Source organism: Pelobates fuscus, chromosome 3 (assembly GCF_036172605.1).
Source record: "Pelobates fuscus isolate aPelFus1 chromosome 3, aPelFus1.pri, whole genome shotgun sequence".
In the NCBI taxonomy this organism is placed as follows: Eukaryota; Metazoa; Chordata; class Amphibia; order Anura; family Pelobatidae; genus Pelobates; species Pelobates fuscus.
This window is the reverse complement of record NC_086319.1, coordinates 77,344,963-77,368,237: the sequence shown is the minus strand read 5'-3', so window position 1 is coordinate 77,368,237 and position 23,275 is coordinate 77,344,963. Positions and strand designations below refer to the sequence as shown.

Genomic DNA, 23,275 nt, shown 5'->3' with positions numbered 1-23,275 from the left:
TTGTATAATGCCTGTGTAGTCCAAGTCACCTATACTAATATGTGGTCGCTATGTCTCAAGCATTCATGTGGCACTTTGTGAGGGGCTAAAACAGTGCCAAAGGTATACATAGATATTTTATAGTAAGTTTATCATATAAAGATCCAATGTATGCCCCAGTATTATACAATGGGTACGTACAAATTTCCAGGAGTTGTGGATATAATAAGATATAACAAACAGGAACTAAAAAAAACAATGGTTGGTTATGTAATATTACGGTCATTTATAGATTTGAATAAAAAGCTCTTCTTCATCTCTCTAGAAATGTATGTCGTTTGCCAGGACTGCTAGAGATTTAAATACATTTTAAACAATTTAAATAACATTTAATCCTGAAGTAGGTTTGGGGTGAAGCCAAGAAGACAAGTGTATTCATTTTGCCAAGTGAACCGGGCAGTTGCCAAACCACGTGGAATTGCTGGCAGTGGCCACGTTGCCTCCAGCGCAGACGAGTCAAGGTGCTCTAAAATCGTAACGTAACTGTAACTCGCCCACTGCACAGCTGGCTTCCCGTGAAATAAAGCCAAGAGCAGCCTGGTCATTTCTCCTTTAATTATCAAATATGTCATTAATTTAAACGAGGCTCTCATCTTCTCATTATTTAGTGCACACTTTAATGTCATTAAAATCTTTGAAAGGACACAATTTCTCTAAGAGCCTTATCTCTGCATCACTAATGGAAGGGGTTTTGGCTTTGTTCCCTGTGAGTGAAAAGCAAGCAGTTGTTTACCAGGAATTCAGAAGCACATTACAAAGGGAATTATTTCTGAGCTGTTAGTCTGATTAATGCACTTAACTATTCCTGACCATCCCCTCATTGGTAGTGCTAGATAATGCACATGGATCAGCTGCAAATGGAAAGGATGTGGGGTCATATTGTGGAGGCAAGAAATGGAGAAAGTGCTGTATGGAATGACCTTTACTGACCTTGGGGTTTCATACGAAAACAACAGAAGACTCGGGAATCATTTCCTGGACAAGAGTGAATAATGCAAATTAAGACAGATTCCATTAGGAAACTTAAATTTGCTGAGTTTCAGACAGCGCTCTCTTTTAGTATGAAAATGAAAAACCGCAAAGCATCCAATGTGGACTTAATTACCTGGGGATGAAAAGCAAATGCCTCCTCTCTGCTCATTTAGACTGGCTGGGAATGTTTTAGCACAAAAATAATGTATTTTCATATCGGTCTTGAAATTATGTATTGTAAAGAAAGATAACATTTAAATGCAAACGAAGCGATAGAGCTATAATTATGGTTATAAATAAAGAGAGAAAGAGAGAGAGAGAGTGTGTGGTGGTGGTGTGTGTGTGAGTGTGTGTGTCTGTCTGTCTGTCTCTCAAATGTTTCAATGGCTTTATCAAATATTGCTTCTTTATTTTTTGGGGGGAGAAGCAACCTGTGCCATGTTTCCAGTAGTTAAATAGGTTGAAAAAAGTCCATGTAGTAATATTGTCAGTTTTGCCAAAAAAATGCATCAAGGCCTTGTTTAAAAACACCTTCTCGGTTTACTAAAACAGCTTCTCTGGCAGAGAATGTGATGTTTATATTGTTCTTACTGGTTATTGGAAAGCTTTGAAAGCTTCCCAATCAATTAGAAGCCCGTTTTCGTTGATTGAAGGACTTAATGTCAAGGGAAAAGCCTGAATGGCTAAATCTACCAAAAATTAGCTTTGTATTTTCTCAAAAGGGTCGCTGGCGTGTTTTAAACAACTTGGCGATCAACAGACAATCATAACGGGGCTGGCAACATACACTTCTCCAGTAGTGTGTGGTTGCAATCCTTGTAGTCCACACTCAAGACCCAACATGTATTAATAAAGTAAAGAAGCTACAACACAAATAATTTTCTGACGTCTTTTATTGACCCTTAAATTGTATCTGTCAACATTTCGACACAGTTGGTGTCTTTGTCAAGCCTAGGTAAACAACAAGTACAACAAACTTTTAAAGCAGTACTTGGAGTGAACATGTGTTAAAATAAACAAATTAAAAAACATAATTAATTACCATGGTAACCATATATCACATTATACACCTATCCTAAATCATGTGTTGACTAAAGATCCAAAGATATATTAACTTTTGTGCTGGGGCTAGTTGCACCCTTGGCACACATGCCTAAGGGACACTGGGAGGTGGGGGGGGGGGGGGAGAGACCACTAAGGGACACTCGGGGGGAGGAAAGACCACTAAGGGAAAGATGAGGGGGGAAGGAGAGACAACTAAGGGAAAGATGGGGAAGAACTCTAAGGGACAGGGGGGAAAGTGGGCACTATGGGAAAGGGTGAGGGGGAGCACTAAGGGACAGCGGGCAGGTGAGAGCACTAAAGGACAGGAGGGCAGTGAAGAGCACTAAGGGACAGGGGAGCAGGGAAGAGCACTAAGGGACAGGTAGGGAGGGGAGAGCACTAAGGGACAGGCGGGACGGGGACAGGACTAAGGGACAGGAGGGGAGAGCACTAAGGGACAGGAGGGGAGGGGAGAGCACTAAGAAACAGGAGGGAAGGGGACAACACTCAGGGACAGGAGGGGAGAACACTAAGGGACAGGAGGGGAGAGTTCTAAGGGACAGGATGGGAAACCTCTAAGGGACAGGGGGAGAAGTGGAATTGAGACCACTAAGGGACAGGGAAGTGGAAGAGACCACTAAGGGACAGGGAAGTGGAAGAGATCATAAGGGACAGGGAGAGTATAAGACACACAGAAAGGTTGAGGAATGGGTGAAAGAAAAGCACAGAAGGGCTGGTAGGGGAGACAGAGACACACAGAGTCGCTTTTGAAGGAGACACACAGAGGGGTTTGGGGGGAAAAGAGAAACTCCAAGGAGCTGGGAAGAGTAAGACACAAAGGGGGTTGGGGTAGTATGACATGCAAAGGGGTTGGGAGGATGTAGGAGACATACAAAGAGGGGTGATAAGAGAAACACAAAGGGGTTTGTAAGAGATACACTAAAGGGGAGTGTAAGACACAAAACTTCATGAAAAAATATACAAAAAAATTATATTAACAAAATAAATATAATAATAAAAATAAAGAGCTGCTCCCCTCTCAGCCGCTATCCTACCCCACAAACCCTCTCTTTCACACTACACACATACACAATGCATCCTTACACATACACAGAAACACACATGCACAGAATGCATCCCTACTCACACACACACACACACACACACTGAAACATACAATGCATCCTACATTCACATAGAAACACACCATTCTTCCCTTACATACACAGAAACACACAATGCATACCTTACTCACACACAATGCATACCTCACAAATACATACACACACACAATGCAGCCCTTGCACACATACACACACACACACACACACACACACTGCTTCTCTTAAGGCATCTCTTACACACACTCAGTGCACCTCTTACAGGCACACCCATTGGATTACATTACATACACAGACACACACCTTGCATTCTTTACACACAAACACACACTGCATCTCCTATACACACCCACTACATCCCTTATGCAAACTGGAATCCGCATACATTACATTCCATAAGAACACACACACATTACATCCTCTACAATAACACATAACACATCCCCTACACACATACACTCCACTCCCTGTGAGTGAACTCATGGGTGGGCCTTGTAGGCATCAGGCTTATGGGCAGGCCTTGTAGGCATACTCACGGTCAGGCCATGGGGGGACGACAAAAATACAGCTGCTTCCTGTTCTTTGTTTTTGTGAGCACTGCCTCCAGAGAGCCTGTTTTAACAACAGACCAGTGGAGCCAGACTGCAGCCTGAGCCCATCATCATCGTCTTGTCCTCATCTGGTCGTAAGTAGGCAATGCAGTAAATTATTAGTGGCACTAATCTCTAATTTACCTCACATTAAAGGGACACTATAGTCACCAGAGCCATCTACAGCTTAATGTAGTGGTTCTGGTGTCTATAGCCTGTCCCTGCAGTTTTTTTTTTATGTAAACACACTGCCTTTTCAGGCGTTTGCTCATATGGCAGATCATATGGGTGGGGCATTGTGATAGGGGGCGGCAAATCTTTGTTTGCCTAGGGAACCAAAAATCCTTGCACTGTCCCTGTGTATCGTATCCCTAATTTGTTCCCTTTCTGTATCTCTCGCCTACCTTGTGTGTTTATTACAACCCCCCTTTAGTGTCTCTTACTCCACTCTATGTGTGTCTCTTACTTCATCCAGCCCCTTTGTGTGTGTCTTTCTTCCCCCAGCTAGTGGTGGATCCAGGGGGAGAAGGCAATGGGGCAATTGCTTCATTCACAGACCGGAGGGAAGATCAGTGATCTCCCTCACTGGTCCGCAGGCACCTTGCAGGGGAGGGAGAGAGGAGAGAGGGAGAGAGGAGATCTTACCTGCAGCTCCGCTGGGTTCTCCTCTCGCGAGCTCAGAGCGTTGCCGCGTTTGCCATGGCAATGCTCTGATCTCACGAGTGTGAACTCTTGCCTTCGGTGCTGCGGGCTAGAGTTCACTCCCCACCGGACTACCAGGGATTCTCCACTAGGACCTTCAGGGATTATCTTATAATGGCCCCCCTCCCAGGCAAAGGTAAGAAGGGAGAGGGGATATAAAGAGTATTTTTTCAATTAGTTTAATTTAATAATAATAATTGAATTATACATTTTAAATAATATTTTTTTAAATGCAAATAGATATATATTCTCAAGTCACACACTGCACCCCACACCCACACACAACATGCCTCACAAACACTGCATCCCCCACACACTGCACACACCCCAAGCACACACACTGCACCCCCACACACACACACTGCATGCCCCCACACACCCCAAACACACACACTGCGCCTCTCACGCACTGCGCCTCTCACACACATTGCACCTCACACACACTGCACCCACCACAAAATGCACACACCCCAAACACACACACTGTGCCCCTCACACACGCACCTCACACACACACGCACACTGCACCCACCACAAACACACACACTGCACCCCCCACACACACACACTGCGCACCACACACACACACACAGCACCCCACACACACACACTGCACTCACACACACACTGGACCCCTACACACACACACTGCACCCCTCACACACACACACTGCACCCCTCACACACACACACTGAGTCCTGCACACACACACACTGCGCCCCTCACACACATTGCACTTTTCACACACAAAACACACACTACTGACCCTATCCCTTACTATAGGCCCTATTCCCTACTATAGCGCTGATCTCTGCCGACCCCAGGTAAGTTGTCAAACTGTTCTTAAGCAATTTGACTACTTACTTTGGGAGGACGCCATGGCCCTCCTGCACCATAACCACTACAGAGGGCTGTAGTGGCTATTGTGCCTGGATTGTTCCTTTAAATAAACTACTATTGCATCTCCCGAGATTAGGTTCTGGATCCGCACTTAACCTCAGCCCCTTTGTATGTCTTTAGTCCTCCAGCCCCATTGTGTGTCTCTTACTTCCCCCAGTACGTGCATGTGTCTCTTCCTACCCACCACCCGTCTGTATGTCTCTCTACTGTAGTCCCTCTGTGTGTCTCTCCCCAGTTCTTTTTTGTGTCTCTTCCTATGTAGCCTCTTTGTGTGTCTCTTTCCCCTTACCCAGCTCCTCTGTGTGTCTATTTATCTCAACAGTCCCTTTTGTGTTTCTCTTTCTCCCATTCCTCTCTGTATCTCTTCCCCCCAGAACCTTTGTTTTTCGCTTTCTCCCCCCCAGCCCCTCTGTGTGTCTATTTCTCCCTTGAAGCCCCTATGTATGTCTCTCCCTCCAGCCCCTTTGTGCATCTCTTTTACTTTACATTACATCACAACTAGAATTAAAGGTGCGCTCTGTACACACCCTGTTTTCTCCAGGGCAATACCTACACAGTACAGCATAACACAGGAACACACCTTTTTTTTAATATACAAACCTGATTAGAAATTCAAACATAAAATCCCATAGGTTATTAAAAAACATATCATAAATTCCAAGTACATATACATATCACCTGTTAAATTATTCAAACAATTTGCTAGCATATGGACCTGTTAACTCCAATTAGAGACTAAAATAGACAGAAAAATGCATTGCAAAGTGTATTATATTACATACCAAACAATATTACATCTTAAACAATAGGAATACAGAGAGAAGAGATATTTCTGATAACAAAAATAGAGATGTCGCCCTAAGGCCTTTCTAAAGAGATAGTCTGGTTTCATATTTTGTAGTACTGTTCATAGTTCAAGTCAGTAGTCATACTCTTCACATTCATTGCATTGCCTACTATTGGTATGTCCTTCTGTCTGTGTCCATCGCTCTCCACAATTTGTGAGTCAGTGTAGACCAGGGTAATGGAATTGTGTGATTGCAATTTTCTTCCTACTCCAAAATAGTTTTCTTTCATTTTTTCTAGATCAATTGTAAACTATTGAGGGCAAAGCGATGTAAAAACCACCAGTAAACTCACATAAAAGTTCTGAAAACTACAAGCGGACAAAGTGCTGACATTGAAAAGGTTTCAGTCAAAATGATGTCATCAAGGGGAGATGGTTGTGGTGTTTGTTCATTCTGCTCATGCACTCAACTTTTACAGGGTTATTCTCTAAAATGAGATATCAAGGTGAATGCTAAGTGAATTTCATATGTAAATTCAAAATAGCCAAACTGGAAACATTTCCTAACTCAGCTATACTTCCAGTTTAGCTATTCTGGCCTCAAAGTGAACCTTTTATGAAGAATCACTTACCTGAAACCACTCCCATATACATTGAATACACCATATATCACTAGATGCAGGGTGTATTCAATGTAAAATATAGAGATTTACTCACTTTTCCTCCATTCCAGTACTGCTTTGTGGGTGCTCATTTTTTCGTGTAACACCCACCTCCGGGCCATCCTCCGCTCCTCCCGAGGCCTTCTTTTATTGGTACTGCTTGGAACCCATCCCCAAGCAGGGCAACTTTCGACAGTGATGGCTTAGTTGCCAGTGTGCTTAAGATAAGGTGTTAAGCCCATTTTCACCAATTCAATACTAGTAAACTTGTGTCAGAAAGTATAGAAACAGTGGAATTGTGATCTTGTCAACATCACTTACAGCTCAAATGCAGCAGATAATGTGTCAATAAATATCAGCTACGTGATTGTAATTTCCCTATACTGTGTGGATGAGTTAAAATACAAATTGCAACTTAAAAATAGATTTGTATAAAATGTCCAGTGACTGTGATTTGAATGTTCTTTTTTCTTCTTTGTTTTTTTTTTTATATATTAAAAAAGATTTGGTGATGGGGGGCAGGGCCTGATAGCCAAGCTGGCAGACGTGTTTACTGAGAGCTCTGGCAAAACTGAGCTTAATTGAGACTTTTATTGGCCTAATCGTGAATTCTGCGGCCCTACTGTGGCTCATTAGTAAATCGAGTGGGGGCTCGTGGATACCTGCTCCGGGTCTTTCCGTAGAGATATACCACACTCCCCTTGAGGCCGGGAGAGGCGGACGAATTCCCGACACGGGCCCCGCTCTGAGCAGCAGCACTCGTGAGACACCGCAACCCCCTCTCTGGACCGGTGGGGGGACTTAATTACCTGCAACAGATACATCTTATGCCTGAATGAAGAGCACACAACGAGACTAAGATGGCCACTGAGCCACAACTTCCACAGTTTAAGGAGGGCCTTGCAATCTAGTCATGGAGACAGAGCTATGAGCCTCGGTTTGACCGGATCTGCGAGGCGTTCTGGCGGCGCATAGAACATAGAACTCCCCTCCATGCTTTACCTGCTACACAGGAGAATGCGACGGAATCAGGCGCCCATATGGAGGCATGTCCATCTTGCCGCCCGAGCTACTGGAAGACTATCCAGTCACCAGAGTGTTTTGGGACCCATGTCCATGCCGAGTGGATGCGAAGACCCATCAGGGTGGGAGACTGACTTCTCCTGGGTCCTGCGAGTGGGAGGATAGCACTAATTGGCGGGTCTGTAGCCTTGGAGCTCTTAGGCACAAGAAACAGCCAAGTCCAAGCCTGAGCACTCATGGGCCATGAGGAGAATCTTGGAGGGGCAGCAACAAGTTATTCATGGACACAGCAAGTATTTACCATTGATGCCCGAATCAGGCATAGGCTGACTGTCCCCCTACACGTAATCCATAGCCCTTATTTTGGGCCCTAAGCTGTGGCTCACCTACTCTCCTTCCCAGTGACCACATAATTCATGTTAATGTTTGTTTGAATTAGGTACTTTAATTTTATTTATTCTGACGACACTAATATACCTGTCTATCATCTTACCACCCGGTGGTATTATGTCTCAAGTGTTTGAGGATGCAGTACTGAGCCTCGTCTGTCTTTTATCATATGAGCTTTGGCATCTCTGCTCCATGCTTCATCTATTTTACTTTTACTAAAAAGTGTGCAGTTCCTCTAAATGCCATGTTCATATGTTACACTGTCTGTTATTACTATGCCTGTACCTGCTGTCGTGGCATCACAAGCTTAAATGTTATCGTTTGCACAACAAAAATAAAGAATTAATTTTAGAAAAATTAAAAGATTCGGTGATAATACAGAGCAGTCATGATAAATTCAAGCAAACTAATTTTGTGGGATTGATAATTACCACTGTGAGAAAATGCGACTTGACATCCTAAAAAGGGGAAGAAAATGCGACCCAATGTCCTATTAAAACTGAAATTATACGTTGAACTAGAGACGTTATCAGCATGTGAATACATTGAAGGCAATACATACTTTATGTTTGATTTATTGTACAATGACAATCTACTGAAAAGGTATAATAGTAATTACCTCTGTGCTAAAGACCTCCCCTCCATGCTTTATCTGCTACACAGGAGAATGCGACGGAATCAGCGGCTCACCGACCCGGCTCTAGGCCAGGCGTCCATATGGAGGCATGTCCGTCTTGCCATCCGAGCTACCGGAAGACTATCCAGTCACCAGAGCGTTCTAGGACCCATGTCCATGCCACCCTGAGCTACCGGAAGACTATCCAGTCACCAGACTGCTCACCGATATTATTCACTAAACACTTAAAGTATTAATTACTAAAATGATAATTTTTAGGAATTCAAAGTGAATTAAAAATTTATGGTCAAAATAGCAAAATTAAAATCATATCTGACTTAGAGAATGTTTCTAATTCAGCCTTTCTGAACTTAAATTTGAAAATAATATTTGACAAATCTTAGGCCAAAATAGAAAAAAAAATCAACTTTGCAATAGTCGTAGTTAGATGTTTAAATCTAAATTTTAAGGTTCAGTAACTCAATTCACTTCAATTCACTACAAATTCTATGTTTTAGTGAATAAACCGCAAAGTGTGGTCTATACATTTTCAAATTCAATTGAAAATAATAAAACTAAGTTTCAACATAAAATACTACATGTGATTGGGTTGCATGTTTTTTTTTTTTTTTTTTACAGAAATACATTTATTTCCATTTTTATTTAAATCAAGATTATACATATACATAATTGCAACCACGCAGGTGTATAAAGAATAAATATAAGAAGTGTGATACATTCAGAAAACTATGGCATTGCTCTTGTAGTGCCCCACATTATGAACATAGTTCATGTAAAGAGTAAACGTTGGTACGATAACCGGAATTTGCAGTTCTTGACAGTTCTTCAGTAAGAGCTCAATCTGGTGTAAATAGAAATTTATACAAGGAGCAGATAATGCGGACAGCTCAAATGGCCCATAACTAAAGCTTAATTGTATGCCACAAATGTAAATATCAGTCTAGATTACATATTTTATGGCAACTTAGCAGCACTTGGAACAGCTATTAACAGTTTAAAGCGGCTTTGTAACCTATGGGGGATTTGCAAAGTAAATATCCCCATTTCGGGTGCGATGAGGGGAGATGTACTTACCCAAAGCTGTCCTACTTCTCTTTTCAACAGGCTGGAACTTCGTCTGACAGGACGCTTGTCAGGGCTGTACTCTATGTTATTTGACATTGTATATTGCTGCATGTGCACTGTTTCTGATGATAGTATCAACCATGCATGCAAGACGGGTAAGACACTTACATTTGGCTAAGTTTGCCTTTACAACTCTGCATGAACCTGTGAAACATTGAACAAGTAGAAAACCACAGCCGAGTTGAGCCCATTTAAGAGAGTGTTTTAAAGGAACACACCCATTGTGTAAATAATTAAGCTTAACTTGTTATGGGACCATCAAGGATTAAATTATTTTGCACTGGTTTAACCCTGGAAGTTGGGGCTAAAGTACCTGGCACCTCTGGCTTCCTTCTTATATGAAAAAGATTTAACCTGGCTCTCAGCCTATCACACCCCATACATTAATTGAAACAAAGTTGTTATGGTGCCAGGAGGTACCCGGGCGTCCTGCCAAGAGGTCCTTTAGGAAGCGTGGAGTGCAGCCAGGTAGGGTGGCGCTGATAGGCTAGAGCAGTCAGCTCCTCATTTATAAAGTTGTTATGGTGCCCAGAGTGTTCCTTTAACATAACCCTGAGATTTATGTGGCATCATGGGATGTTTTTTTGACAAACATGTAATTGGAGAATAAAACTTGTGCTACCGTACCAAAAAAACAATAAACTGTTACAAGAAACATTCAAGACTAGTTTGCATTTAATTGCTGAATATATCAGGTGCATTTATTTTACACACATAAAACAATGTGTATTGTTTTACATTGCACTGCTGATTATTAATGTGGTACTAACAATTATTTGTCATATTTAATTTTAATATAATACAAAACTCTGTTTATATTTTGCAGTCACGTTTTTTTTTTAGCACTGCAATACTTCCGAAGAAAATGTTTAATGTTTAATCTAAGAGATCTAAAGTCTGTGTCTTATTACAGGTCATTCAATGCCATAGTATTAATCGACATGTTTTAAATTCCTGCAATGCTTGTTCATTTTGAGCGTTATCTTATCAGTGTATAAAACCCCAAAACTGGGGAAGAGGATACAAATTGATGACTTTATTTGTTTATGGATCTCTGTTTTCTTGTACATTTTTATTAAAGATTTAGCAAATTACATGACAATTCAGTTCAGCCAAGGCACAGCCAGGGCACACAATGCAAATGAGTAGAAATGAAAATATTGTTTCATTTCTCTGCTTCTCTGTACGTTTTCACTATGTTGACTGTTGGGTGCAAAGGACAGCGGAGTCGCAGAGGTAAAAGCCGAGACCCTCTAGAGTGCCACAGGACCACCAGGAAATACAATGCCACCGGACCACCAGGGAAGCAGGTAACAGGTAACAAACGGGGGACACAAAATATATATTAAAATGGGGGGCGGGGCCTGACTGCAGAAGGGAGCAGATGCATGTCGCTGCTGCTCCCGTGGCTGACCAGATCTAAAGCTGATTATCGACAAACGGAGGCCGCGATTAGACTCCTGCTGGATCCCACTCGACTGGGGATCCCGAGACCTACAAATAGACACCACACGCGTGGATCTTGACAACGGGTCAGAGCCCCCTAATGTTGCGGCCTACAAGCATGGCGGCGGTGGGGGAGACGGCCGCTCTCCCGCCGTCCACAACCACAGCAAAGCTAAATCTGGGCTCCCGTCCCCCCCCCCTATGGACCGGCGGGGGTTATCCCGGTCCAGACCAAGCGGACACGCGCAATCCATCGACCTGCAGCTGCCCACTCAAGCCTGGGTTCTGAACACTCCAGACCCGGCAACATGGCGGACGCAACCCAGCCCACGAGGCCAGCGCCCACGAACCCGCAACCCACGAGCCTAGACCTGGCATTTCAGCGATTCTGGGACAGGTGGGAGCAACTCTTAGCGAGACCCTTCCTTTTACCTGAAGGTCCGACAGGGGACACGGTGAAGCAGAGGAAGAGCGGGCCTACTCCGGGCAATGCTCACCCTCCTATCCCGACAACGACCACCGGCCTAACACCCGGCCCGAGGGTCAACGGGAGATTACCTCCACGGCTTCGACCACACCGCCGGAGGCCCGACCGCCGCTGGCGGCGCAGAACCACCAGGGCTCTCCGTGGTGCCCCTCCAGGGAAAAACTCGGCCTACAGGTACACCCGAGTTTGTGGCACTGAGATGCAGACCCCACATGAGGCCTGGGATCAGGCGGAGGTCCTCACACCCACGCAACGCACCTGCACCCTGCGGATCCTTCCAGCTACAAACCCCACAAGACCATGGGAAGGGATCGGCTGAGGAAACGGGCCGAGACCAGCGACCAAGCCAGGAGCTGTGCACCCCGCCAGGACTGATCCACAAGGTCTATGACACCGTCTCTGTCGGGATACCCTGACCCAATGATGCTCCCATGTCCCAATATGACATTTAGCCGGACTCATAAATATCATTGTTGTGCAACACTAGTGCATCTGTTTGGCATTGTAAACCCTATTGCTAGCATTTTCAATGGGACTTAGATCGTTACCTATGCTTTTATATCTAGTCTGTCAAACCAGTCTTAAGACCGTGCCTACTTAGGATCACTATGCATGTTATATTATACGTTCATAGCACTGGGCATGACCTGGATATTCCCGCCATACTAATTGGCTTTATATAGCTACCCTCTGGTGCCACATAATTTTTAACGCTGTTATGGGGTTAGATAGGCCTCGCGCCACAGATATAATCGGGGTATGTCCTGGTATGTTATGTTACTTTACTGTTTTATTTTGCACGCAGCAACTGACCCTCGACACATAACGTGTTAATGACGAGCACATTTAATCCTCGCACACACCATGTTGGCCACAGTTTAGCCTTACTCTCCCAGCCACCTTATCTGGGCTAGACTGCAAAGCCGCTGAAATTTCTATCGCTAAGCTGCCCTGTTTAATAACCGTCTAGTCTTGCTCATATGGTATTCAATGGGACAGCCCTGCATAGGAGTCGTTGTACCGTGTCACTGTGCAGCCTGTATATTTGAACTTTCCACAACTCTTAGATACCTTAGCCTGATCTTAGCATGTACTTCAATATCCTGCAACTGTATAACCATCTAACGTAACCTTATTATTTTACACATAAAATGAGGCTAGCACCATCTAGAGATAATATGCCTTGCATTGTATTACCCCCGAATTGTTTGATACTTTATTGTCTCCTTTTCTACATTCTGTACCCACATAACTTTATGCCTCAATAAAAAAGAGATTTACAACAAAATATATATTAAAATAAAATGTAAAAAAATATTACAAATATTCTCCCCAGACGCTGCAACACTCAGCCCCAATCCTAGCCTACAAAATCTCTCTCACTTTATACCCCTCACAATCACACACACACTGCACCCCCCACAATCACACACTGCACCCTTAATCACAAACTGCACGCTTCACAATCACACACACACTGCACCTTCCACAATCACACACTGCACCCTTAATCACAAACTGCACCCCCACACACTGCACACTTTACAATCACACACACTGCACCCCTCACACACTGCGCCCCTCACATGCTGTACACCTCACAATCACACACACACACTGCACACCTCACAATCACACACACTGTACACCTCACAATCAATCACACACACGCACTGTGCCCCTCAAAATCACACACTGCACCCCTAACAATCACACACTACACCCTACACACACTGCACCCCTCACAATACCGCACACACTGCACCCCTTATGCCTTGCAACCCACACACACACCATGCACCCTTCACTCACACATCTGGCACCCCTTAACCTCTTAAGGACCAAACTTCTGGAATATAAGGGAATCATGACATGTCACACATGTCATGTGTCCTTAAGGGGTTAAACATACACACTGCAACCCTCACTACACTACACCTCCTAACCCCTAACTACTTCCCCCATACCATAACCACTACAGAGTGAAGTGGTTATTGTGCCTGTACTGTTCCTTTAAATAACCAGTGCCCCTCTCGAGATTAGGTAATGGATCCGCCCCTGGTCTCTTCACATGTGTTATTGCATTACGCATTTGTATGTAAACTTCAAAGGTTTATATAGTTGCACTTTTATAATTTCGATTAGTTAAATAATCTTAAAGGCACAGCACACTTTAATTTTTTTGTTTTTGGATTATGTATGTATTTTGGGAATTTTTTACATTATAGAGTGCAGCTATTTTCACTGTGTATTACTGTATATATTCATTTTTTTAATATTTAGCGCTATACGTTTACTTGTATCTTTTGTACACACCACAAGATTTGCCATTTTGGAGATGCTCTAATCCAGTCTTCTAGCCATCACGATTTGGCCCTTGTCGAAGTCACTCAGATCTTATCGCTTGCCCATTTTTCCTACTTCCAACACATGAAATTCAAGAACTAACTGTTCACTTGCTGCCTAATATATTCCCCCTTTGACAGGTGCTATTGTAATGATATAATCAATGTTATTCACATCACTTGTCAGTGGTTTTAATGTTGTGGCTGATTAGAATACAGTTTCTATGCATTATGCTAATCTCTAATGACAGATAAGTTAGCAGTTTTCTAATCATTTGGCCTGGCTCATGTTATACAAAAAGTTTTTCTTCCCCTATCACTGTTAAATTGACATATTTTATTTTATTTCCATTACCCGTGTACTCCTGTCTCCTGCTGAGACCATCAATCATGTTTCAGTAAGACACCTGTATACCCCTGTTTGGGAAGCACATACCTGTTTAAAAGGTTAAAAGCCCCCAACAATTTATGCTGGCTTTAGATAAATAAACTTATCCACTCCCTCTCTCTCCATTTTCAGATTGCCTGTCAAAATCCACTGCAATAAATCATTCTGGCTGTTTCTCTCCACTCTTCATACTGCTGCAGGTGCTGCTCTGACACAGAGCCTGCACCTATCCCCTATTTCCCCTCGCAGACACAGATTTCCCTCACGCTGAATTTAAATGGGAGGAGGGTTTCCCTGGTAAAAGAAATGCAGAGCATAGCATTTTTTATCTGTGCTAATCAAAACATACTCAACTGATTAAGTCAAGGGGGAAAGGCTGGTTTTCAACCTCATATTTTAGAGAAATTTAGACATTTGCTAACAACTCTGCTGCAAGCACAATATATAGGTGAAATTTGATTCTCTATAATTTAAGATTAAGTTGTAATGTGATGACAGGTGCGCTTTAAAAGCTATTTAACATTTCATTTTTTTTTTTTTTTTACCTTTTTGGACTTCAATTCTATACCATTGTCATGCCATTGCCATAATGATAAAGGCAATATCTAGGAGTGTTCTATAAATGACAGATTCCCACTAAATCAGCTGTCCAAGATGATAAGTGATCTATAGATGTGAATGACACTGACCTAAATAATATACATATGACAATTTAAGCTGAATCGGCAAGCGTATTGGCATTTGGAATTGTTTTTCTTTATATGCGGTATTTTTTACTTTATTATGTTGGACAAACTGAGATATTTATATTTTACCTTATGTGACTGCACCACAGAAGAGAAAACTATTTTTAAAGTTTTTTTTTTGTTTAATCTTTAATGAGAATATCCAACAAGCATAATAATATTTCTGGTTGCTATGAACAGATACAATGTTAAAGCATGATCTTGTTAGCAACAGTGCTTTTACAGCAGACATTATATGTACTACTGTCTCCAAATTTGGCATCAAACAGCCATCCGAGTTTGGCTAAGAAGAAATAAGTGAGCATTTTCTGATGTTTGGCATATTAACTCACCATGACCTTAGTCCATTGAATGGAATGACACATTTATCTCCAAAATATATCTGTTTATCTCTTATGTAACTCACCAATAGCTACATCCTAACTCCCGTATATTAAGTTCAGTCTGCAAACCCACTGCACAGAAATATAGTCTCATATTCCGAAAGCTTAGGAAAAAATCCATATCGACATCTAACCATGTATGATATCATAGTCCAATTTTTCCGAATATCCATGTATCTTCTCTTTGGCCTTGCAGTCAGTCTCTCCAAGTCTTAGGAATACATTTGTACATACAGTGCAGTGGGCCTATTGAATTAAATGTACAGTTTCCTGTTAACCAGATGGAACCATAAATCTGTGAATTGTGTGTGATAGTGGCATTTCAGGGTAGGCACTCTAAACTTCTGGCTTAAATGAAGAAAACCATATCTAAGATCCAAAGCGATGCGGAACTGAAGAGTGTTAAAGCCAAAGCTGAGAATGATACGCTGGTCCCGGTACCACTGGATTGGTTAGCAATGTCTCTCTCTTGATTCCCGGAGTTATTTGGCAGCTGATTCTTTTCACCAACCTGTAAAAAAACATAGAATTGGACATAATAATGAAATACAATGAATTTTATTTCAGATGGGACAAAAATATAATGCATACAATTAATTCACGACACTGAGCCTCCAGGACTAGATTAAAATTTAGCATTTATACTAAAATAGAATAAAAGAATGTCCTTACAAAAGTCAGTAGTCACTGAATTCATAACATTGGGTATCCTCTGCTTCAAATCAATAGTGTTTAAATGCCCAAGCAGACGTACAAAATTACTGTTCTCTTGTTACTATGAAACATTGGTGTTGCGATCAAGGGTGTGGGGGGAGGGGTTCAAGGGGTACATGGGTACCCAGATCTCTACAATTGGTGAAGGATGGGGGGTGCGGCAGGGAGGTGGGGGGGGGGGGGGGGGTTTACCACAGGTAGCTGCTATTCAAAGTAGAGATCCAATTATAAAATAAAAGATTAGTAGTATAGTCCTCTGCCAGGTTATTCAAGGAAACTGTCAGAAGTGAGTGCTGTAGAACCGAACTTTGCTGCACACTCATCTATTAGGTAGTGTGATGGGGCTGCAATGTATATCTGAATGTGCAGCAAGAGTTTATTTCCATCTATGCTTTCTTTGGGATCCTGGACAGCATCAGCAGCATGCTTCTCATGGGTAGAGAGGAAAGGATATTTCGTGACATATTCCAATGTCTCTGTTAGTGTAAGGTGGACAGACATGTGCACTGTGGAAATTTTCAGTTTGTCCAAATTAATTTAATCGACAATAAATTGTTTTGTCCAAAACAAATTTCATCCATTAGTCAATTTTTTTCATTTATTTATTTTTTTCCTGACATAAATTGTCCGATATTTTCAGTGCAGAATTTCCATTCTCTATTACACTTGCCTGACTCCTGTATTTGTTCTTTATAAGCAGGTCCTAACTCTTTCTCTCATACCCGCCTTTAACTCCTATTACCTCCTTTAGCACAGCCTTCATCACTTGGTCCATTCCCTAATCTCAGATATGAGCATCCTACCAAGACTGGACATTTTGCTATGTCTTCCATAATATTCAACCAGTTTATGATTGAAGACTGAGAATCAAAAGAGTTATAGTTTAATAGAAAGTGTTACATAGCCGTGTCATAGAGGTAGAAGTTTAAATATTGCAATCATTTTACCACGTACCTTATTAGTTCTAGAGAGGGCTGAGAAATTTGTATCGTCTGTATGTTCAATCCTGGAAATTGTCAACGTTGTATCCAATTCAATATTTCCTCCAAACTCAGACTTGATCAAATTTCCTGAGGGAGTAAGAATTGTTATGTTAGCACTTACTACAATTCTTAGAGATTGGTTAGTACACTGTTGTATCGCATACGTAACCTATAAGATGTTGTGATAATGTCTCTTCCTACCTAGTGCTCGAGAAAAAGTTTGCAAACAAAAAAAGTGCAAAACAAACTTGAGTCGATCAATCAATATTAATGGAATTATTCATGTTAATACATTTACGCAGCGCTTGCTATGAATCATAAGAATGATAACATCAAACTGAAATAAACAACGCCTCCGTTATCTAAACCCAACCATCCTACATATCAACACTAAGAATGTCTAGTTCCTTGTGACCTGCCCCAGTTCACACATGTTCTGCTCATTTCTAATTATACCCTACAAATATCATGTCTTAACCCTTCGAGCAATTATTTAACTTTATTTCCATAATTAAATTGAGCCGATTTTATTTAATATTTTTAGGAAACGAGAGAGAATGCTACCTGTACTATGTGTAGCTATAAACTATGTCCTGCTACAGAATGATCATTTTATCAATTTATATAGTTGTTCTCATCAGGTCACAGCCAAGTGATAACACAGCATCAAAGATGGAACCTTCTGACTCCTGCTTGGCTACCTGGTAATGATTCCAAAAGTTTTTAATGTTATGCTTATCAGCTGGTATCATAAACTCACATTGGAAAAGGTTCTCTTGGAGTGAGCAATAAACATACGTCAGGCAGTGGTAATATACTCTCTAACTTCATTTTATCTGTGATGCTTGGGAATGGTCACCGTGGCTTGCTGTCCATTGTGGGTTTTGTAGATTGCATTATGCTCCCTCTGTTATGGCTTTGAGTTTTTGTACTCTACTTTTCGACTATGCCTTTGGTTTGGATTTGTATTACTATTACACCATAAAATACAGAAAATTGAGATAAAGTAAAAAAAAAAATCTTGTAAATATGTTACTGACCTGAGTCACTGGCAGCTCAGCTCAATAAAATCTAAGTATAACACAACATATCACGGCAGAACCCTGAGTAACTATTAGTGAGACATGAGTGATGACTTACTGAGACACGTGCTGCCCGCGAACATTCCGTGGATTGCCTTGCAGTCATCATTCTGGTTCCCACTGCTTTCACAAGTACACCAAAGAGACAAAGCCATGCTTGAGTTGGTGATAAAATTTGGGGTCATTATGGTACCTATTGGAAGTAAAGAAACAAATCTGACATCTAGGAAATAACGCAGAGAAATAAATGGATCATCATTTTACCATTTTCAACATCACTGAAGGAGGTAACCAATTAGATGCAATTTGACTGGTAACATTAAATGAAGCAGTTTGTGTATAGGTCATGCCGCATGTAGTCTCCCTCCTCAATTCTCTGCCATTTAGGAGTTAAATCACGTTTGTTTCTGTTTATGCAGCTCTAACCACACCTCCCAAAATTGTGATTTAGCCTGCATGAAAAAATAATTGCATTTTCAGATGTTCACTTACTTTAGAAGTTTTTGTTACCGGCTCTGTAAATTAACCTTTAATCACGCACAGTAGGCTGCTGCAGAGTCTAGAAGGCTATTAACAGAGCAGGAGATAAGACATTCTAGATTACATAGAATGTGCAATAAAGGAACCCAGAATATCTGGTAGGGGCAGGAAGAGGAGACCTAGGCCTTGAGCTGTGTTATTATAAATTTTAAAAAAATAAAAACTTCTTTCCACCCCATAGCCCCTATCCAACACCACAAACTAATACAAACACACACACTGCATCCACTATACACACACACACTTTACATATCCACTTCATCCACTTTCATATCCTTGTGGGCGGACACGGTGGACCTGTAGGTGGACTCGGGAGGGAGACCTTGGGGCCCAGGCCTTGAACCGTGTAAGGAGCCCCAAAATTTCTGATGGCAGCCCAGCTGGGGATTCACCTTTCCTTCCTGAGTATGGATGTTAACCTTAGCTTTAGTATGTGCATCCTCACTTGGACTTTTTTGTGCTAGATTTGGTGGTATAGTCACATTTATTCAATAAAAGCTGTGCACTTGACTTTACAATTTAAACAACTAATGAATACATCATTACAGTGTACAGCACTTTTCTTTTGTATAAATATACATATGTACACATGAAAATATATGCACATTCCCTTTTCTTGCAGTCTGAGTAAGTTCTCTGCAAAGTCAAATATTAAACCAATTTTGGTAAGTATTAAGTAAATAACTATCATTGTCTCCTCGACAAAAGGAAACAGGAAGAGATGCATTAGAAGAATTAAAAATGACTGGTGTTATCAATTTAACCCCAAAAGTGGTGAAAAGGGAAGTAGAGAAGATATTAAAACGGAAATAAGGGAGCAAGCCAAAATTCGGATGGCGGAGGTAAGGTATAATCACAGACAGGGCATAAGCTTGCTTCAGACATACAACAAAGAGAGCTACAGAAACACAAGAATTACAGAATGGTCATGAAAGCAAATCATCATCTGATGATATCATCTACAATATGTATATGTTACAAAGAAATTTACATTAGAAAGTCATTATGTCAACCAATAATTTAACAAGCCATAAAAGGAAAGTAGTTTACTGACAACCGAATAGATATGATATATCTTCTAATGGAGCATTATCATTAAAAACATATATTTTTAAGCTGTTCACAGACTGTTTTTTTCCCGTATGACCTTAGAATATCAAAGGCAACGTACCAATCATCCTTATGTAAGCTTGTAAGCACAAATCATCACTCGGGCAGCTTGTTGTCCTTTTATCAAATGGGTGGCAATGTTTCTGGAAATCTGCCAAACGTGATCTAAAAATTTTTTAAAAGAAGGAAGCATTTTCAAAGAGGAAAATATATATAATTTAAAAATTATTATTATTATTTTTTTAATTTTTAGGTTTGTATTTTTTTTTTTTTACAAAGCATTCATGTCAAAATCTGACACTGAATATATAATTATAGGAAAAGAGACACCCTTTAACCTAAATATGTAAATAAGTTAAATGAGTTTGTGGGCCAGTAATGTGAGGGTTTACAAAAAAATGTGGGTTAGTGGCATTATTAACTTGCATCTGGAAAAAGAGTCCCTCTAAGCAAATATCCAATGCCTTCTGGTAAATTCAGCTGTGACTAAACATCAATACTACAAATGCCTCTATATTTAAAGAAACACTATAGCGTTAGGGACACAAACATGTATTCCTAGCACTATAGTGCTGAAGTGGCTGTAGGTGTCTGTCCCCTCCCCTGAGTTTACGCACCTCTTCTCACTCGCCTTGTTGTCTCGTCATGGCTGGCCCTGCCTCTATAGCTGAGATCATCGAGGTTATTGTGCATGCACTTCAAAAAGCCGTGCTGCACCAATCAGCATCTCCTCATAGAGATGCATTGAATCAGTGCATCTCTATGGGGAGCATTCAGCGCCTCCATGCAGAGTGTGCTGCCACTAGAGGTGTTACTAGGCAGCAGTGTAATTCACAGACATTATAGGCAAATTTTGTTACTGTATCTGCTGTGTATTACAATTCCGTGATGCCCTTCCACCATATATTATGTGAGTAATAGTTCACAGCAGCTGGACTGGCAAAGGTTACCTATCACAGTCCACAGTAGTAACTGCTTAATGATTCCTATGAGCACTGCACCTTCTAAGGGTCCGAGTGTTTAAAAAAAAAAAGGTAAATTAACCTCTTACCTGCCCATCCTTCTTCTATCTCACCAACTACATCAGAGTCCTGGCTTCCACTGAGAATATGCCCACCTACCTCTTGCTCTTGTTGTAGTCACGTTTAGCACAGTAAGAGAGTTACAAAGTTGTAACACCCAGGCAGGGCTGGCACGACCTATAGGCCGGTTAGGCAGCCGAATAGGGTGCTTTTCAAAGGGGGGGGGGGGGGTGCCAGCAGCAGCTTTACTGCTGATTTGGGCCGCCCCCTTCTATGTGGGACAAAGTCTATAGTTCATGCCTCAGGTGATGGCACTGGGCACTAGGGAGCACTTATATAGCTGCACTAGGGAGCACTTACATAGCTTGGCACTAGGGAGCACTTACATAGCTGCATAGCACTTACATAGCTGCACTCGGGTCAAGTGGGCGGGAGGATAGTGGGGGCGGATCTGAGAGAGAGCGGAGGCAGCCAGGCGCAGTCCAGAAGCCTGGGACACACGGAGAGACTGAGTAATTGTGAAGTGAAGGCAAGATGGGGACTTAATAGTGTGTGTGTGTTTTAAAGAATGTGTGTCAGTCTGTTTGAGTCAGTGTGTGTGTGTATGCTTGGGTCACTGCGTGTGTGTGTGTATGCTCAGGTCAGTGCGTGTGTGTGTCTGTTTGAGGCAGTGTTTGCCTGTCTGCTTTGAACAGTGTGTGTGCTTGAGTCAGTGTCATTGTGTCTCCTTGGGTTAGCATGTGTGTGCTTGGGCCAGTGTGAGTCTGGATCAGTCTGTGTGTGTCTGCTTGGATCAGTGTGTGTGTGTGTGTGTCTGCTTGGGTCTGTGTGTCTGTTTGAGTCCGTGTGTTTGTCGGCTTGAGTCAGTGTGTGTGTGTGTGTGTCTGCTTGGGTCCGTGTGTGTGTCTGCTTGGGTCAGTGTGTGTCCATCTGCTTGGGTTACTGTGTGTGTGTGTCTTCTTGGGCCAGTGTTTGTGTATGTGTCTGCTTGGGCCAGTGTATGTGTCAGTCTACATAAGTCAGTGTATGTCTGCTTGGGCCAGTGTGTGTCTGTTACTCTGCATGAGTCAGTGAATTTGTGTGTGCATTGGTCACTGATTGTGATTGTGTGGACCGTTGAGTGTCAATGAGTGAATGAGTGTGTGCGTGAATGTGTGTATGTGTGTATCAGTGACTGCTTTTGGACAAAAAGGACCATTTAAATTTTTTTTTAAATCAATACTTTTAGAGGAACACTATATATAGTGTTAGGAATATAAACCAGTATTCCGAATACTGTAGTGTCTCTGTCCCTACATAGATTCAAGTCTGGAGTGAATGGGGTGGCAAATTTGAATGCAGGGCAGCAAAAATCCTTGCACCGGCCCTGCACCCAGGCCATGTAGTCAGAGCACATTTTCAGTGAATACCGTTTCTGTAGCCAGTGAGACAGCAAGGGAATTCACTTATTAATGGACATTTAATCTGTTTAAGTTGTTGCCAAAGTTTCTATTTCCACTTTCAGCGCTAAATGCAGCTTGTGTGTTGCCACAACACGCATTATCTGCTGGTATCATTGTATAAGTGCTGAAGGTAATGAGCTCAACGCATTATGGAGAGCAGTATATGATGGCTTTGAGAAACAAAGAAACACTTGCATGACGGTATTAGTCAGTCTAGCTCCTCTTCCATTTACATAATTGTGCACTTGTATGGTTTGTTCTCGTAAATAAACCTTGCATTACTCCCAGGTACTGAGCAGATCGCGACAGATACCGGATATTTTACATTCACTTACTGGTCTTACATAGTTACATAGCTGAAAAGAGACTTGCGTCCATCAATTTCAGCTTTTCTCATATATGTTTTTGCTGTTGATCCAAAAGAAGGCAAAAAAAAAAACAAAAAAAAAAACAAACAGTCTGTAGCGCTTCCAATTTTGCAACAAACTAGGAAAAAAATCTTTCTTCAACCCAAAATGGCAGTCAGATATCTCCTTGGATCAAGCAGCTAAACCCCACTATTTCTCAGAATTTTCTATTTTTGCAAGTAGTTAT

General features: G+C 41.8%; 1 protein-coding gene across 1 annotated transcript in view; it reads right to left on the bottom strand.

Annotated features, from left to right (window-relative positions):
- Positions 1-15,571: 15,571 nt before the first annotated feature.
- The window catches only part of GFRA3 (GDNF family receptor alpha 3), a 51,430-nt gene continuing 43,726 nt past the window's right edge, over positions 15,572-23,275 (bottom strand). The window contains exons 5-8 of the mRNA XM_063445197.1: positions 20,279-20,382; positions 18,626-18,760; positions 17,457-17,572; positions 15,572-16,299 (exon numbers count right to left, since the gene is read on the bottom strand). Of these exons, the coding sequence (XP_063301267.1) occupies positions 16,138-16,299; positions 17,457-17,572; positions 18,626-18,760; positions 20,279-20,382 (517 nt within the window). The 3' untranslated portion in view covers positions 15,572-16,137. The remainder of the gene's footprint in view (positions 16,300-17,456; positions 17,573-18,625; positions 18,761-20,278; positions 20,383-23,275) is intronic.